General features: G+C 38.6%; 3 protein-coding genes and 1 pseudogene across 3 annotated transcripts in view; 3 read left to right on the top strand and 1 right to left on the bottom strand.

Moving 5' to 3' along the window:
- LOC145497921 (tyrosine-protein kinase BTK-like) overlaps positions 1–7,306 on the top strand; it is a 67,022-nt gene extending 59,716 nt beyond the window's left edge. Inside the window, exon 21 of the mRNA XM_081477798.1 lies at positions 6,244–7,306. Within this exon, the coding sequence (XP_081333924.1) occupies positions 6,244–6,330 (87 nt within the window). The 3' untranslated portion in view covers positions 6,331–7,306. The remainder of the gene's footprint in view (positions 1–6,243) is intronic.
- Positions 5,055–6,233, bottom strand: LOC145497984 (uncharacterized). The gene has a single exon (XM_081477858.1). It carries the CDS (start codon positions 5,862–5,864, stop codon positions 5,067–5,069), a length of 798 nt encoding a protein of 265 aa, XP_081333984.1. The 5' UTR covers positions 5,865–6,233; the 3' UTR covers positions 5,055–5,066.
- An 83-nt stretch (positions 7,307–7,389) lies between the features above and the next one.
- On the top strand, positions 7,390–14,142 carry LOC145497964 (allatostatin-A receptor-like; annotated as a pseudogene).
- A 1-nt stretch (position 14,143) lies between these two features.
- LOC145497880 (dynein axonemal heavy chain 12-like) overlaps positions 14,144–18,867 on the top strand; it is a 97,812-nt gene continuing 93,088 nt past the window's right edge. Inside the window, exons 1-2 of the mRNA XM_081477740.1 lie at positions 14,144–14,281; positions 18,070–18,233. Coding sequence (XP_081333866.1) covers positions 18,070–18,233 — 164 coding nt within the window. The 5' untranslated portion in view covers positions 14,144–14,281. The remainder of the gene's footprint in view (positions 14,282–18,069; positions 18,234–18,867) is intronic.

The raw sequence follows: 18,867 nt of genomic DNA, 5'->3' as shown, positions 1-18,867 counted from the left end.
TGAAAACTTTTATTGATTTCTTATGAACACTTTGTTTGTGTATCAGACAATGTTATGGTAAATAACAAATATACGTCGGATTTATAGTTGTGTTCACTTGAGATCTTTATGCATGCAATTACTTTACAAGTCTCAAGTGATCTCTCATCGCAGTGACAAGGTAAAAGTATAAAATTAAACGAAACTTACCTGGAAGTTGAAGTTTGATTTGGATTAAAATTAATGTGAAGATCAGTAAAACCTAGCAAAATCTTGATTACGTGACAGAAGCTTAAAACATTGCTGGTAAATAGCTTTTACATGAAGAGTTTGTTTTCGTGAAATGAGCAATTTTGGAACCCGAAATTCGCTCTATCAAGCATTTATCAACCGAAAGATCTCTCTTATTCAGTAGAAATCAATTTCACAGCTGTAACGGAACTTTTTTTTTTTTTTTTCATTTATCCATTTATTTGTTCACATACAGAATAACATACAAAAAAGCTACATAATTACTTACATTAAAATACCTAAAACAGGTTTAACGACAAACGATAAAACTAGTGGTAACAATAAATAAATAAAAATAAATAAATAAAAGGCGACTCTTCTGCCCGGTTTTTAGTTTTTTAAATATTATTATCCAATAACTACGTACTTGATATAGTAATTTTATTAACAACAATTACTAATAATTAATAATTAATCATAGATACAATTAAGAAATAAGCAGTGCAGAAAAATTTCCGAGATAACTAATTTAAATTAAAAATGTTGGTGGTATGTCTAACTCTCAATTGCACTTTGGCCTTGGTTCGCTGGCAGAAAGTAGATAGATGGCTTTTATGGTACCGTGATGTTAAGAAGTGGAAGTAAAGGATTCCATTTCTTAGAAACTGTATCGAGGTTGTTGAACTCTATGCGAAACTGCGATTTTAGGGACACAAGAAAAGTTGTTAAAATCGGGATCTTCTTGTTGACCCTGCAGCTCCATATATAATATCTTGGCAGAAGAAAGCAGAAATTTAGTTGAAGTGAAAACTTACAGGTGTCCGGTCTCAGACCCAGATATATGGCGGTGTGTTTTGAATAGTCTATGGTCATTAGATTGACCTGCTTAAGTTTTTCAGTCAAATTTTCCCAAAAGGTGGCTACTATTGTACAGTTCCAGAAGAGGTGGATCAGGTTTTCAGAATGGTTGGTACAAAAGGAGCAGTTCGGGTCCTGCTCTATATCAATTTTTGTTAGGAAAAGGTTCGTTGGTAAAATACGATGAAGGAATCTGAATTGAAAGTTTACGAGTTTTGTGCTTTTTGTGCACCTAGCTGCCAGACAATAGGCCCTAGTCCAGTCAGCAGAACATCTTTCATCAGATTTAATGCTGTCTTTCCATTTCTCTTGACTTTTAAAGGGAACGGTGCTTTTGAAAGAGAGGAGCTTCTGGTATACAATTCTGTTTGCTTTATCGTTCTTAATAAAAGTCTCGGAGAAGGTATCGGGAGTGTCTGTGCTACTAGGTTCTTTACCGTGAAAGTTAGTGTTATAATGGTGCCGAAGGGCAGAAATAAGGCCGAAATACTTAATGGGTTGTATTCGTATATTGTAAGTGCTGATAAAATCTGCAAGGGGGAGAAAACTGCGCGAGTTCGTCATTAACTGGGTTACCTTAGTGATTCCATGCAGGAAAAGATGTTTGTAGAAGACCGGTCTGTTTTCGATCCTAATTAGCGAATTATGCTATATGTGTTGCTCAAGAAATTGCTGCTCGGTTTCGATTTTATCATCAAAATTAACCTCTGACCATATTTCTAAAATTTCTTGTAGAAAAGGGTCTTGGACCAATATCAAGCTTGTTTAGATTACATGTGAAGACTAGTTTGCCGCCATATTTCCTAAGTTCAAGTTCAAAAAAATCTTTCCATTCTCCGTGGTTAGAATCGTCAAGGTATTTTTTAATCCAATCAGTCTTGAGCGATTTGGTCAACGAAACAATGTCAACCATTTTTAACCCTCCGTTTATATAGTCGTTTATCATGACACTTCGCTTAATCTTATCGCCCTTATTGTCCCGAAGAAAGCTGTAGAAAAGATCGTTTATTTCTTTGATAGTTTCATGATTTGTCGCCAGTGGAGCTAAAATATACGTAAGTTGAGACGCAGCTAAGCTTTTAATAACTTGAATTTTGCCGAGTAATGTTAGCCGGCGATATTTCTAATTGCTTAAGATGTTTTAATTTTGTCCACTTTTTCTCTATAGTTTATATTTAATGTGATATTGGGATCGGTAGAGAGCCAGACACCAAGGACCTTTACTTTGTTTTCTGGCCATTTAAAGTTCTTCTCCAGAAAAAGTTTTTCCTTATTTCCCACCATTGATCCAATCTATAGAGCTTCGGTCTTTTTACTGTTGAGTCTGAGGCCAGACATACTGCCGAAAGTTTCGATCACCTGAAGTGTGGCGGATAATGACTCACTAGTGCCGTTAAGAATGAAGGTTGTGTCATCTGCACACAGGCTAATTTTAATTTCTGAGTTGTTTACAGATATTCCTTTAATGTTCTTGTTCGATCTGGTTGCTTTAGCTAAGATTTCACCAGATAATATAAATTGGTATGGCGAAAGAGGGCAACCTTGCCTAACACCTCTTTGTAGTTGAAAAAAAACCACTCGCCCAGCCATTGTTTAGGACACAGCTTTCGATGTTCTTGTAAAATGTTTGAAACCAGCTTATTAAAGAAGAGCCAAAACCAAAATACTGGAGCGTGCGCTCGATGAAAGACCATTCTAGCGAGTCAAAGGCCTTTTCAAAATCTATAAAACGCAATAGCCCTGGGATGTTTTTTTGAGAAGCGTAGTTCATAATGTTATATATCAATCTAATGTTTTCTCCAATAAATCGTCCTTTTAGGAAACCGGTCTGGTCGTTATTGATAAGTTTTGGATAACAGATTTTATTCGGTTTGCGATAGCTTTCGCAGCTATTTTGTAGTCGCAGTTGAGAAGAGTTAGTGGCCGCCAGTTTTTAATTAAGTGCGGTTCTGCGTCTTTTTTTGGTATGAGTTTAATTATTCAGCGTCTCTGTGTGATCGAAAGGCTTCCTTCATCATATGAATAGTTGAGTGCACTTAGAAGAGGAGACAAGTCTTTCCAAAAAATTTTGTAGAACTCAGCCGGGAGTCCATCAGTTCCAGGGGTTTTCTCCCGATCCATGCTTCTTAAAGCTTTTAGGCACTCTTGTTCTGTTAAATGTCCTTCGCAACTCATTGCCTCGTTGTTGTCCAGAACCGTGTCATTTTCAGGTTGAAAAAGATCGTTTTCTGTTGGTATCACATTTTTTGGGGATGTGTAGAGTTCTTTATAAAAGGTTTCACATTCAGCAAGGATTTCTTTGTCAGATGTGACAAATTCTTGATCAGTGATTTTAAGCTGGCTCATTGTACTCGTTTTGAAGTGTCTTTTCTCGAGATTTAGAGAATATTTGGTGTTTTTTTCGCCTTCATTGGACCATTTAATTTTACATCTCAAGATTGCCCCTTGGGTACGTACTTTGATAATCTCTTCTAATTCACTTTTGAATAACTCAAGTTGTTCTGTTTTATTTGTTTTTTGCGTTTTGCTGACGGCAGCCATCTGTTCCAGTTCTTTTTCTAGTAAGGCAATTTTTTCTTCTAACTCATGCTGTTTATGCAAAGTTTTACGCTTTTTGGCAGCAGCGAAGCTAAGAGATTTCTCCCGAGTTTTAAGTTTGATCATATCCCAAAGAAGCGCGGGGTTTATTGACTCATCGTTTTCGTATTCGTTCTGTGTTTCATGGATAGTTAACCTTATCAAATCAATGTAATCCTTATCGGCCAGAAGGGATGTGTTGAGTTTCCAAAAACCAGGCCCTCTTGGGTTTGAGTGAAGAGATATATTTAATGTGATCATTGAGTGGTCTGTCTTAAAGCCCGGTAGAATGTTTGCGGAGATAATGCTACCCAGCAAACTCTGGCTTGTTAAGAAGAAATCTAGTCTACAGTGGACAGTAGGCTGTGTTTGGCGCCAAGTATACCTTTTTTCTTCGGGGTTCAATATTCTCCAGGCATCAACAAGATCGAGGTTATCGCATATCTCAAGGATGGTTTTTTGCGCGTTGTGATGTGTTTTGGCCAGGCCCCCTTTTTTATCTTTCTCTACATCAAGAACGAGATTGAAGTCGCCTCCGATGGTGATTTCGTCTCCTTCGAGATCTTGAAGGTGATCAAGGAGATTTTTAAAGAAAGCAGGATCATCTTCGTTTGGAGCGTAAATGTTTGTTAAGGTTATTCACTTTCCATTTGACACAAGATAAAGCGCTCTGAATCATCGATATAGGTTTTCATAATTTGACGATCGAAGTTATTATTAAAAGGAATGTTTACGCCAGCTTTGCTGCTAGAAAAAGAGCTGAAAAGGCTTTTGTACCCCCATTCAGTAGCCCATAGGTGAGAATTTTCTTGCCAACACTGTACTTCTTGCAACATGTAAATCGAATATTTTTAGATCTGAGCCAATTAAAAGTTTCTCTTCTTTTAGCGTTATTCCCAAGGCCCCGTACATTGAGAGAAGCTACCGTGATAGTATTGTTATCTGTTTTTTATTGAAATAATAGGAGATACAATGGATATCTGCACTGCTTGATTATTCAACAATAACAGCGTTATGGCCAGACGAAAATGTTTTGCATACAGTTCAGAAATTGTATTTTTTAAGCTTTGAAAGAAATTGTGCGCGAAAAATCTAGAAATATTTTTAGCGAGGTAGTTTATATAGCAATGCATACTGGAGTCGACAAAACAGCATTGTAATAATACGAAGAGCAAGCTGGTGACACGAAAACACAAACGGTTACATATAAACATACTAAAGCGCGAGTATTAAGCAAGTAATAAAAAAACACAGCATAAACAAAAATATAAAAAATCCTAATCAGTTTGGGGTTCAGGTGACTAGCGGGCACGAAATGTGAAAACCGGATCGAGTAATTATTGTCGGACAGCTAAGCCGCCCGCCACCTAAGATTTATAAATAGAGAAAGTAAAGTTCTGAGGTATAATTATTAAACACAGTTACTCATCTGCCTCTTCTGCTGCATCTAGACGTTTGCCCGGAGGCCAGAATTTGCCATTGATAAACAACTTGTCGGGCTGGCTCTTGCTGAAAGATGCCCTCATGCCTTGTCGTCGTGCTTCTTTGAAAACTGCCATTTGATCTTTCCGGCGCTTGATGATTTCTACTGGAAGATCGCGGAACATTTGGATATCAGTCTCTTCTGGTCGTCGGCCTAAAGAGAAAATTCCGTCGACATCTTTATATCGAAGAAGTCTGGCAATTATAGGACGTGGAGCTGTGTCGCTATTCCGTCGGGTTGTTAGACGGTGTACACGTTGGATTTCAACGCTGCGGGCGTTTCGGTAGTCAAGATCTCGTTCCATAAAATTTCTTAACACTTCTTCGGTATCTTCTTCTCGTACTTCTGGGATATTAAAAAATTTGATATTCTCTCTCCTGGAATAAGCTTCAAGGTAGAGGTTCTTGGAGGTGATGTCGTTTATTTGGTCGGTGAGCTTTCTCTCGCTCTCAATCAGAGAGGTTATTCTTTTATTTTGCTCCTCCATCTGCTTCTTTAACGCATCTCGATGTTCCTTACACTTGTCGCCATTGAAACCGCAAGACTTCTTTAATTCTGCTATATCGTTCTTAGCCGTTGCTTCAAACTCTTCAGGCTTGGCCGTTCTTGCTTTAAGGTCCGCCAAATTGGCCTCAATATTTCTGACGGAGCTTTCAATTGAATCAAGCTTACTCAGTCTCGCGATGATGGAGTTTAGTTGTCCTCCAAATTGTTCGATTTTGTTGAGAGCCTCCATGATTTCGTCGTTTGCCTCGTAGTCGCTGTTTGTGTTCTCGTCTGCTGTTTCTGCAAGATCTCAGAGTTTTTTTGCTTCATGCAAAGGCGAAGTCTCGTCTCCAAAACTTGTAGACGATCTATTTCTGCGTTTTCTGATAAGGTTAGGCAATTTTTCGGCCATGAAAAGCTTTTGGAAGGCGGACGGCTTTTAGTGTGCTCCTACTCCGCCATCACTCGGCCCGCTGTAACGGAACTTGCAAAATTAACAGGATTCAAATATTATGCAGACATTTATGCAATAACAGAAACAGCTATTTTTCGGTATAGGGGAATCAATGTTGTCTTCGTTGTAAATTAACGCTTACTGGTCCTTATTGCTAGATTTGCTTGTTTTTCAGGAGCCAGAGCAGAGACCTACCTTTGCAGCAGTTAACAAAAGCATTCTGGATTTTGTGGGTGAAGATTACGACGAAACCTCTGAATAAGGCCGTGCTGTGGCCGCAAAAATGGATAACGATGAATTTATACGGAAATTATTTTAGTATCTTTAGTCAGGAGAAATGCATTTTTGTAGTAAAGTGGCGTTGGATATTCTTGACGCATGGCGAATTTAATACGGTTACAACTATAGACATGAAATAGAGCTTGGTTTGAATTGAATCAGGTATTCACCTTAACTAGTTACAAGTGATCAAACTGCTTAAGATTGTTGAATGTGAAGAACTCTGACGCAGATTCTTGTTAGTTATTAAGAAGGAATCCACCAGAAGTTCAAGTAACAAGTGGACAAAAACTTTGTACCGAGATTAGTTACATCGTATTGCAAACTTCTGTGCGATTGTCTTAAATATCTCCCCAAAAGGATCATTTCTAGCAACACAAGTGTCGAAAAAAAATTTGAATTTACCTGTGTTTGCACAATTTATCTGAACTTTGAAATTTATTTTCTCGAGTTCCCATGGGAAATTGTTTTTGTTGTTATTTCAGAGAATATCTCTTTAGCTTTAAGAAAATGTAAAAAAGGACTGAAATACCTAGAATTATTCTGGTACTAAGTTTCTGTCCACTAAAAACTGTAATTGCTCGATCTCCTATCGGATTTCGTCTTAATTCTTTTTCTGGTGTTAAAATACTGACACTAGTTTGTTCAAAGTGGCTTCACTGCAGTTTTAATATCAAGAGAATACTGTTTCATACCAATAGAGACCAACAGTAAAGGTCAAAAATAATACAAAAAAAAATTATATTTTTGTAGCGGCTATTGTTGTAATACGGAATTTAGTTTGACCAGTGAACAATTTTTCTAACATTTATTACATGTATGGTAATGGTACTGGTTCGATCAAAAATAAATGTAACATTTGTCAAGCCAGACATTTTTCCAGATTTAGAACGTTTTTCTATAACAGTTTATAATTTAACGATGGCTACAGAGATTAGGAAAGCGTATCAAAATTAAAGTGAACCAAAAAGTACAGTCGAACTTCCACTAACGGCCACTTCTCTACAAACGCCACTATTTTTTGTCCCGGCGGACGGTCCATACCTTCACTCTTATTTTAACCTCTCTACAACCGCCACCTCTCCACAACGGCAACGGCCACTAAAGCGCGCCCCAAACTGCCAAAATAACCTCTCCACAACGGCCAACTAATCGACGACTGACCGAGAGATGTTTACCAAACCCCGTGTAATAGGTCACGAAACTGAGTCCGTACAGCGCGTCGGCGGTCTCTGTTTCTGTTTGGTTTCTGTTTGATTGATTCATTTTGATTGCATTGGGTATTTCTATGCTATAGTCAAACAGGTGTCATACTACATTCCTACCTCCCCATAACGGCCACCTCTATAACAGCCATTTTCATCTGTCCCCAAGGTGGCCGTTGCAGAGAGGTTTGACTGTAGAACACTGTTACCCACATTCTTTTAACGTAAAGGTTATTACTTGTTCACAGTTTTCCGTCATCGTGACAAAGATATTTTTAAAACATTAAGTTACAGATTTTATTGAATCGAGAGGTTTCGTTTATTAATTAAGGAGCCCTTTGCGCTTGAATGGATCGCTAAATTAGGGTTGGTGAGTAAGGTAAACTCCAGACGTGCAATCCTCCTTGGTCTTCATAAGGTATAGGCCCTCCATCATAGCTTTCTATTGCCGTCTGTTGTTCGGGATCGTAGCCGCCCCACGCGCAACGCCAAATGGCAAAGTGATCCAGAGGTCTCATTGCTTCCACCAACGCAGAAACAAGAAAGTGTTCCATACTTTGTTATGTACATTTAACTGGTTCTTAGAATAATGGACTTGGAACGGTCTCGGGGGGTTGTGTTCAATGTTTCCCTTTTACAAGATTGGCATTCTATGTCACTTACATTTAAGGTATCCCCCCAAAATGCAAATCTTTGTAATCGGTAATCAAGTTTAAAACTGTGTTATTCGGGGTTTCAATCAGTTTATATTTCGGAGAAATAAGTCTATTGTGTCACCTCTTAACCACCGATCCTCCATCCTTGACCACCAGACCCTCACCCACCCCCATCCCCAAAAAAGACTAATCATACTCCTCCTTGTTATTCGTTACACGTACATGTATAGGATTTTAAAAGTTACTACGTGATGGAGCAAAATGGCGAGTAGCCAGGGTTAGAACAGGATGTAAATTGCGCCCAGGTCAGATAACAGTGATTACGATAAACAGGAAGACAAATCACCCTAAATTAAGAATACTTACGTAATTAAGTTTAACAATCGATGCATGAATACACTGACTGACCGAAGTTGACTGTGATCAGTGCTGCTAAGCCAAGTCCTCACGATTACTAAACTTGAGATCACAGAGAACTTTGAGGAAGGGGGTTGCGGTAAACACTTAAAGTAAGCTAGGCTAACCTTGATTTCTATTAGTATTGAGAAGATTCCGTTGGTTTGGGTAAAAACGTGTTTCATTACTTATGATTCATTCAGTTTGCTTGTTGTGAAGCCGAGTTCAATTTTGAATGAAGCTTTCACTTCATGGACGTTTCATTTTTCGGCCTCATAAAGGTCAGTACTACTTGCTCTGACAAAACAATCATCGGTAATTTAACTTTGGAGAACTTTGAAGATAGATAAACTTTCTTTTTCTTTTAAAGTGAACAACATGTAACTGATCCCATTACGACACTGTTTGAGTGAGGCAAGAATATTCATGATCACAACTAAGTAGTTGCGCACACTTTTTGAGGGAAATGTCAAGAACTGTTTTCCACTCGTGGCCTTTTTATTAGTACACAGTAGTTTGAACAATGAAGTCTCGCCTGAAAACGACGTTGCTCACTATAAAACAGTCACTTTCGGTTCACATATGTCAAGGGATCAAAAATCAGTCTTACGAAGAAGACTTCAGGCAGTGACCAATATAAACAATCACAAAAGACAAATAAAGCACTTACACGATTGCGGATTAAAAGAGTCCAGAAACAGGCGTGAACACAGTTTTTTCATCAAGTTTGGCGATAAATAGGTGCATGTTATAGATCTTTTTGTCGAACCAGCTCTTATTAAAAAGCGTTTAAAAGTAAAGGCTTGTTAGTAATGAGAATTCAACGCAAGTCCGCTCCTACACGGAAAAACCACTGAGCCGAGGTACCGATATGCTGGACATCCTTTCACGTCCTCATTTCACGACCGGTAGCTTCAGCAGGATGACCAAGCATATCAGTTTCACCAGAGACTTCTTCTGAACTACAACTTGGTTATTGATAACACTTGTTATGAAGCTCAATAATTTTATAGAATTTAGAATTAATGTTCGTGATGGCCAATTGTTTATCATTTTGACGCCACGACGTTAGTCATATGACTTCAAGTTGTCTATATTAGTTTATCATGATCAAGAGTACTTAAACTCCGAACAAAACCCCATCGATGGTAATTTTTGCGTTTGTCTACTGGCCTTGGTTTGTATCTCTAACAAAGATCCTGTCTAGGTTTCTTGTTCTCTAAACTTTATTTTCTATTGGTTGTTTCAAGAGCTTTGTAGTTCGCTTCTGAAAGTCGTGTAATAGTGTTCGGATTAGTATTCTAAAAAAGATATTTAATCCCCCAAGGTCAGTTCGTCTCGTGTGGCCCACACTTGGTTACCGACAGGCAGCTTAAGTGCGTGTGCATTTGTAGTCAAGTCATAGCACCTTTAATAGTAGTACACTAGTAGAAGATGTAGAAGTGGACGTAGAAGCAGCTGTACAAGTAAGACAGACTGAAGTCCGTGTAATGAAAGCCCCAGAGACCAGAGTTCGCTTGGACGACTGAGAGATTTCTGACACATTTAACTTTCCTCCATTTTTAACACCACTTACCACTAATTATTTTTTGCTATGTTTATTTAAGGTAAAAGGGACAGTGGCAGAACAATCCTGAATCGTCAGAGCACTTTTATCTCCCACGTACGGCCATTATAGCAACGTATTTTATACTAACTCAAACTATGAATAACTCCACTGAGGGTCCGTTGAATTCTTCATCTGCCGTTTGCTCAGAAACGGTGTCCGCAATGTTCACAATGAGTCTGTCTGTGATAAGTGCAGCAGCATTTATCGGAAATATCTTGGTGGCTATAACCTTTATCAAGACCCCAAGCCTCAGACTGACAAAGTACCAACTACTTCATTGTCAACATGGCACTGTCGGATCTTCTTGGCCCGTTCTTCAATTGGCCGCTTTATGCCAGCGAAGGGATGCTAACAACTAACATCCTCATCAACGAGCCTTCAGCCAGCTTTGTTTGTAAAATAGCAATGTATCTCCGCACAGTGTCACAGACAGTTTCTGTCTTGAGCCTTGTGCTAATTGCTTTGGATAGATTTATCGCCATTGTTTTTCCGATGAAAATAACTGTGTTAAATGGGAAAAGTCGGGTGATTTTAATGTCGTTATCTTGGATAATACCCATACTTTTTGCCATACCTTTCATTCTGTTTGCCGGAATAATTCAAATTGGCCAGCATACATTTTGCAGATTCATGATGGATGAAGGAGCTTTAACAATTTTTAATGGCGTGGGTTTCTTCTTACTTTACCTGGTCCCTCTTATCTTGATAATAACTTTATACTCTGTGATTACGAGAGCTCTGAAGAAGAGACCGAGGCCAGGGTACTTGATAAAAGGTCATCAAAGCGAAAAAAGACGAAAACAGCATCAGAAGATTCTGAAAATCTTAGTAGCCATCGTGTTGGCATTTTTTGTTTGCTGGACTCCCCTTTGTGTCTATTTGTTTCTTAAAAAATTTTACCCAACACTGTTTGTGAAGGATACATGCCTGTTACTTGTAGGCTTCACTTTTTACATATGTCCTTCTCTAAGTACAGCAATTAACCCAGTTATTCTATTCGTGTTCAGTACAAACTATAATCAAGCCTTGAAAACTTTGTGTTTACCGATTTCGTCGCAGTTTAAATGTGGTTCTAAAACTCAGGGAACAGAAGGAATAACGGCAACACAAGAGTTAAATCTTGAAATGACGGACACTAAGTGTTTAGATTGAATTAGATTTAGCCACAGGTGTTTAGAGACCGCAAGAAAGAAAAAGATATACGCGGTAAGCATGATCGAGGATTGGCAATAGACCAAAATGACCCTCGCACTAGGTGTGACATACTTATTTAAGGACTATGGCTAAGACTTTTGCCACGACAAGTTGAATATATTGTCTTCGAAAAGCCCCCATGGGGAAAGATAATAAAGGATGTATGTATGTATGTAATTTTGTCCAGAACAAGCTAATTTTTTAAAATGTAGATACTTTGTTATATATATATTTTTTTCAATTTTACTGTAAGTTGGTCAAGGCTTGTAGAGCAGCCTGTTGCGAGCTTCTTAAGGGCATTAAATGCCTTACTTTGAGTGACGTAAAAATCTTACAACACTTTATCCTTACTGGTTTTGAATGTCTGGTAAATGGTCAATAAACCAATAATTACCCTTTTGTGGAAAGAAAGTATGCATTTCATTGGTTGAAGGCGTCCACAGAAAACCTCATTACACAACGATCGACCTCGATCGATTGATCGATCCGTCGACGATCAATCAATCATGCCACCTGACGTCGAATAAACGGTGAATGGTCAGTTTTTGAGGAAATAACCCTGGCCTATAATAAGACGATAAGCCTATAGTACTACATTTGTATTAGAGGAAGTTTTTCCGGCTTATATGAGGAATCAATGAATGTGGCAAGAATTACTTTGGATTTGTTTCAGGGCTCTTTCCATTATGCCAAACCGACCGGTCAGAGATCAGTGGGAATACTCGTGGAAAATGGAACGAGTATAACCAATAGGAATGGCCCTTGTCATTTTTATTCCTTTTCCAAATTCCCTCATTAGTGCAAAGAACCGGTTTGTCAAAAATGGAACGTCGAATTTCGGTCGGAATATTCCAACCGAAATAAGTGGACAACCTCCAGAGGTGATCCTGAATATTCCGGTCGGAAGAAACCAAAAGGGACCTTTCCATTTGAATTCCGACTGAAATTTCCAGAATCTTTGGCATAACACGCGCGAGCGGCGAAGCGGCGGGAAGGAGTCTGGTGAAGAGGCGCCAAGAAAGTGGGTCTGCCTTGATCTATGTAATTTTTAGGCTTTTGTATATTATGCTTATATTTCCCCACTAAAATAATTCACCTTAATGCTCCATTTTTTCCCCTAAAATGCTCGGTCTCCCCCCAAAAGTCAGCTCATACATAGTGCTTTTTAAATTGCAATAATTTTAACGTTTAAACACAATAACAGCTCACGGTGTGTAAAAAAAAACGTATACGTAGTATAACTCAACGTATATAATAGTGTTAATACACCAAAAGATAATTCTCTAAATTATCTCTTAATTTGATTTGATTACCGCTGACCTCTCCTCAGTCTCCACTCGGCTGTGTTAGGGTGGCATCCGCATTTGAATTTTTTCTTATTTCAAGTTAAGTCTTCATTTCTCGTAAAAAATATTTTTATTTCTAAAGATTTTAAGGAAAACGACCAATTTTTTAAGTTTGAAAGACATGTTTCGACAGAACTTCTGTCATCTTCAGTTGAATGAATGATTACAAAGCAAGTTGAATAATAAGTAGGCAAAAATGCTAATTAAGACAAATAGTAGCAACAGAACGTGAAAAGGTGTAAATTAAAAGGATAATTTTAGATTTACATGGTGTAATTGCTGATTGAGGCAAGGTAGTTCTTTTTGAATATGGATAGCCTCCTTTTATTTCTATTTTCTGCCCGTACGTGGAAAAAAATTAATTTTCCGGAAAAATGCCACTAAAATGCTCGAATAATGCTTAATGCTTTTGCCTCACTAAAATGCTCGAAAAATGCTAGCATAAGGTACAAAAGCCTAGAAATTTTTCATTGTACTTCCCGTGAGAGAGGTGAAATACCATTGGTCGGAAAGCGGGAAAGGCGAGAAAACTGTCAATCTATTATGTTTTATGAGAGCGATTAGATCTTCATGGAGTCGTAACTTACTGCACTTTCTCACAATAAAAAATAAGCCGTCCACATCTGGAGTCAGAGTTGAGTGCGCGTATTACTGATGTTTTAACAAAGTTCCAGTCTATTTCTGGTTAAATTTTGAACTAAAGAGGAAGCAGGAAATAGCAGTTGAAAGTATGTTAATGAAGCAAGACGTACTTGTCGTGTTGCCGACTGCATATGGGAAGAGTTAAATATTACAAATGTATGTGATTGCAAGCGGGCAACGAAACAACAAGAAGGCGTTTGCCCGTTTACCAGCATCATCAAAGAACAGACTGCCAAAGCAAGATCACCTTGAATCAAGTGTGTGTCCTTGCTAGACATTACCTTTAACGGCTTTTCGTCGGCAAAACTTTATCAGTAACGGATATCGCGCCTGCATGTTGTTATAAAAAAGATTCAGTTGGCTTATTTTTTCTGCTGTTTCTGGGATAGAAATGAAAAATTTGCAGAGATCAGAGCAGGTTCACTTTCTCGTCTCGCAGCTTCGCCCCTCGATTTCGCGCTCGCGGCTACACCGCGCATGCTTGTGCTCCAACGTGAGCCTGTTCGCAGGCTACAAAATGCTTGGTCTTGCAATTTATTACAACGCTGCCGTGCAGCAGTCATATTACAGTCTTAGATCACCGTTGCTATTCCGACTGAGTTATGAGACTAGACGGTAGGAGCTATTCGGAAATAATCAAATGGTGAACCGTGATTTCGAATTCAAATCTCATCGAGATTACGTACGCTACTCGGACCTACTTTTGATCATCGATTGACGTCACTATAGCAACAAAGAAAACTTTGAGACCGCCATATTTGATGTACCAAACGAAAAAGTTTTGCAGAAAGAAGGCAGAAAAATATGGCATTTTTTTGCAATCGAACATTTCGTACTGCGTGATAACAATTTCAAGGAGGAATTCATCCAGACAGGTTGATAAAAGGTATACATAAGCCGTGAGGAAGGTGTAATAATCAATTTTAAGGTAGTGGTAGCTCGTAACCTAGCTATATAGAAGCTTAAACTAAAGTATTAAGCTTACTAAATATGCCGACTAAATGTTGTTCGCACGAGTTTTCTAAATGAAGGAAAGATCTTTTAAATGAGTGCTCAAATCAGTTCGACGTCATCAGTAAAGGTTCTTTGCAAATCTTGAGGCACCACGGCTAGGAACTCGTTTGTGTTTCTACGAAACCTTGCTTTGGAGACGTGACGTACAGACTAAAGAGAGCCCACGGAAGAGAGCACGATAGAAGAGAGTAAATGCTTATCTTCTGACTGTTGTCATGGGACATTCCATTCTATTTTTATGGGCTGGTTTAAGGACAAGGCCAGGACAATGAAACTTTTGGGCCGGCTGCAGGAATGATGAAACACATCCAACAACCCGTGTCTATAAATTATACTGTGCTAGCTGATTAAATTTACCCCTGCTAATGCGTAGGCTTAATTTAATGAGGTACTTTTGTGAGTACATCCAGTACATGTACTTCTGAAAGGACACAAATTCTCAATTTTTTGGACATGTCAAAGTTTGACAAACTTTGTTTCAGACATTGGAAAGTGAATTGGAAAGGATGGTTTTCAATTGCTTCTTAGATTCACTGGAGAAGAGCTTTTTGATCATTGCTTATGAACATCCTGGCATAGTCGATCGAATGTTCAGAAATTGAGCTCTATCCATGGATTTGAGTTCTGAACTCATGGATTGAGTTCAATTAAGTTCTGCAATCAAACGAAATCGAACACTGAACCAAATTGAATCAGACTCAATCGAACAAATCAAACTCAATTCAACTCAATCCAATAGATTGCTGGATTGAATTTGGCAACCAAACTCAATTGAACACAGTCCAGTAGATTGTGGTTGGTGAATAAATTAGCGTGAGAAATGATAATTTTTTTTTGGTCTCAAAAACATGAATAACATGTGTTATACCATTGATAGTAACTTGAGCCTCAAAAAACTTGTTATAACTATTGATTTTCAACACCAGTCAGTTCATTGTGGGAGGCACAGTGGCCTCATGGTTAGTGCGCTCGACTCCAGAGTGAACAGTCTGGGTTCAAGCTCTGGCCAGGGACATTATGTTGTGTTCTTGGGTAAGACACTTAACTCTCACAGTGCCTCTCTCCACCCAGGTATATAAATGGGTAGCGGTGAATTTATTGTTGGGGGTAATCCTGTGATGGACTAGCATCCCATCCAGGAGGGAGTAGAAATACTCCTAGTTGCTTCCTGCTACAGAAACCGGGATAGGTTCCAGCCTGATGAGCCACTTGGCTCGTACCCATGGTTTGGACATCAAATGTGCGATTGAGTTTGATTGTTCAATTATTTTTGTGTGAGTTTGATTTCAGGAGGCGTGGTGGCCTCATGGTTAGTGTGCTTGTCCCTGGAATGAGCGGTCTGGGTTCGAGCCCTGGCCAGGGACACTGTGTTGTGTTCTTGGGCAAGACGCTTAACTCTCACAGTACTTCTCTTCACCCAGGAGTATAAATGGGTAGCGGTGAATTGTTGGGGAAACCTAACAAATTGCGGGGGAGTGGCCTGCAATGGACTAGCGTCCCGTCTGGGGGGAGTAGAAATACTTCTAGCTGCTTTATGCTACAGAAACGGAGATAAGCTCTAGCAGTTATGAACCATCGGCTCCAAGGCTTCACTTTTGATTTTATTTGATTGCCGAACTCAATCTGACTAAATCCATGGATTGAGATTTGGTTTGATTGGGTTTGATTGACTATGCCAGGAAACATTTATGAAACCACTGAAATGTGTCAGATAATATGAGGTTTAATTGTTAGCATGTTCAGAAAGAATATAGAGAGACCTATGATTGTATATTCATGCGAAATTCCAGTTGACTTGCATGTTTGCTCCCCTTTCTTTAACAACAGCATTTATACATTTACAATTCTAAAATGGAGTTCAATTAGTTAGAAAATTTTATTGAGTACAAGTATGTGAATTTTATTTTGACCCATTGACTCCCTGAGGTTTTTGCCAAAAACGTATTTTTTGGACATTTTGGAGATTTTCAGGCTGGATATGGGCCAGATTAGCTCCAATCTACTCAAAAAGACATTTGCAACAGGACAGCATGCCTTTCTTTCCATGAGCATCATGTTTTATGACATTTTTGCCCAAAGATGCGCAGAAATCAAAATTTTTAGTTTTTGGATGAGGAAGTGACCTACATCTTTAGGCTTTTTGATTTTTAAATTTTTTTTCGCCTTTCCTTTTTCTCCTTTTCTTTTCTTTTTGCTGCAGTTATTCACCTTCTACTGGGCTTGCTTCCAGTTCAAAAAAGTCTGAGAAAGCATCATCGAGATGGGCAATTTTTACCATGGAGTAGCTACGTGTAGTTGCAGGAAATTTCGCAACTTTTTGAGCATTTTTGTGCATATTTCAGGCTCCATTGAGCCGATCACTCTGATCTGGGTATCATTGGAAAGATCTTTTCCTCCTGCAGAAGCTGAGCATAGTTGATGCCAAGTTTGGTCAAAGGTGATGATGTCAGAAGTGGAACAAAGGCCAAGGCTCGTCATTGCCGGTTACGGGCGGCATGGGAGTCAATGGGTTAAGGACATAGAAAGATTACATGCAATCATAGCATAATAAGTCTAGTATGTAAAGGCCATGACCAAATTATATGTAAATGTATACAAGCTTGTGGTAGCCACTGTGCAGATAGTGACTACATATCAGTTGTTTTCTGGCATGGAGTGACCAACAGAACATTTTACAACTCAACTAAGACAAGGAGGGGTATAGAATGGTCCTTGAAAAATTAATGATGGGTCTCAGCAAATTTTCAGCAACGCTCAAAATCTTAGCATTTCAAACTAGAGTTATGGAATCTCAAACTCATAAAAAATAAAGTGGGTCTCGGAGTCTCGTATTTTGAAATTTGAGTCTCGGAGTCTCCCTAGCCAAACAAAAGTTTAGTCTGAATTAACTCATAAACAACAACGTAAGAGGGCCCAACATCGCAGTCACTGCTTTGAAACATGTTGACTTAAATAAAATCTGCTTGTAAAATTGCCGTAATGTCTCGCGGCAGCGTTCGTAAAAATCTCATGATTTTCATAACTGATTGTGTTCGCGCATGAAATTATGTCAGAATTATGCTTGGCACAGCTATATAGACTATACAGAGTACATTTGCCACATTTTGTAATGCCGCAGGCTTTTTGGGTCTGACGACAGAATGTATGTGTTGGGGACACGTTATTTTAAAGGCTGAATTTTAATCCACGTTACATGAGACAACTTTTCTAAACATAACTTTAATTTGTTGCTGCAACGGTTAGGAACAGTATGTTACATGGGATGTTTTTTAACAGTGACAACATTGCAAGTATTTTTATCCATGATGGATTGTTTTAATAAGTTAATATAAATTTTAATACAAAGCCAACCGGTTCCCATTTATTTCGAGCTGGTACATGTATTTCTAGTGCAAGGCACAGAGTGCTGTAAAAGTCTCGCACTCAGATTTTTAAATCGTGGCACCTCGGGCTCACATTTTAAAATCAAATTTGAGATGATGGCCTAGGCATCTCGACGAGTCTCAGATTTTACCATTCTATACCCCAACAAGGGAAGACCATTGAAATAAATTAACTGTAATTAAGCAGTTGATGTTACTTTAAACCAGTTACATGTATTATAAACAACTGGTGTGAATGTTCACAGTCAGGTTTATTACACATCTATACTGTTTGTAGATGTCCATCAGAAATGAACAAACTCGCCTTACAAGCTCAGCAGGAAAACTGCCTCGCCTTCCACCCATCACAGCACCTACCTCTCCCAGCTCAAAGTTTGACAAGAGTTATCTCAGAACGCACAGAAGAAGTGAACACATGCAAGAGCTCTTGACAAGCAAACTGTAAGTGATTTGTAGCTACAACTCAAAATAATTATATTATCACCTATTGACTTTTTGTGCCTTTAATTACAATAAAGAAGAAATTTTTTGAGAAACTGCAGAACAGTACTGTACATTGTACATGTAGTTATTAGGTAACTTCACATCATTTCACTCCTCACAGGAATATATGAACTCAATTGATTGGCCTTGCTCCCAATGTGTGGCTTCATAGCTCAGTCGGTAGAGCATCGCACTGGTATCGCAGAGGTCACAGGTTTGAATCCTGTTGAAGCCCTGATTTTTTCAGGCTTCTTCTTTCCAAGTGCTTAAATTGGAAAATTTACTGAGATGATCAATCTTCACTTTCATCTACAACCGCAGTTCAAGTATGAATTATTTCATATATACTTCACATCATTTCACTCCTCACAGGAATATATGAACTTAATTGGCCTCGCTCCCAATGTGTGGCTTCATAGCTCAGTTGGTAGAGCATCGCACCGGTATCGCGGAGGTCATGGGTTCAAATCCCGTTGAAGCCCTGATTTTTTTCAGGCTTCTCCTTTCCAAGTGCTTAAATTGGAAAATTTACTGTGATGATCATTCTTCACTTTCATCTACAACTGCAGTTCAAATATGAATTATTTCATAT

Source organism: Orbicella franksi, chromosome 9 (assembly GCF_964199315.1).
Source record: "Orbicella franksi chromosome 9, jaOrbFran1.1, whole genome shotgun sequence".
NCBI lineage: Eukaryota > Metazoa > Cnidaria > Anthozoa > Scleractinia > Merulinidae > Orbicella > Orbicella franksi.
This window is presented reverse-complemented; position numbering and strand designations above follow the sequence as displayed.

What these genes read in the sequence shown, in the direction of transcription:
- LOC145497984 (XM_081477858.1), bottom strand. Translation starts at nt 5,864, where the DNA reads ATGGAGGCTCTCAACAAAATCGAACAATTTGGAGGACAACTAAACTCC.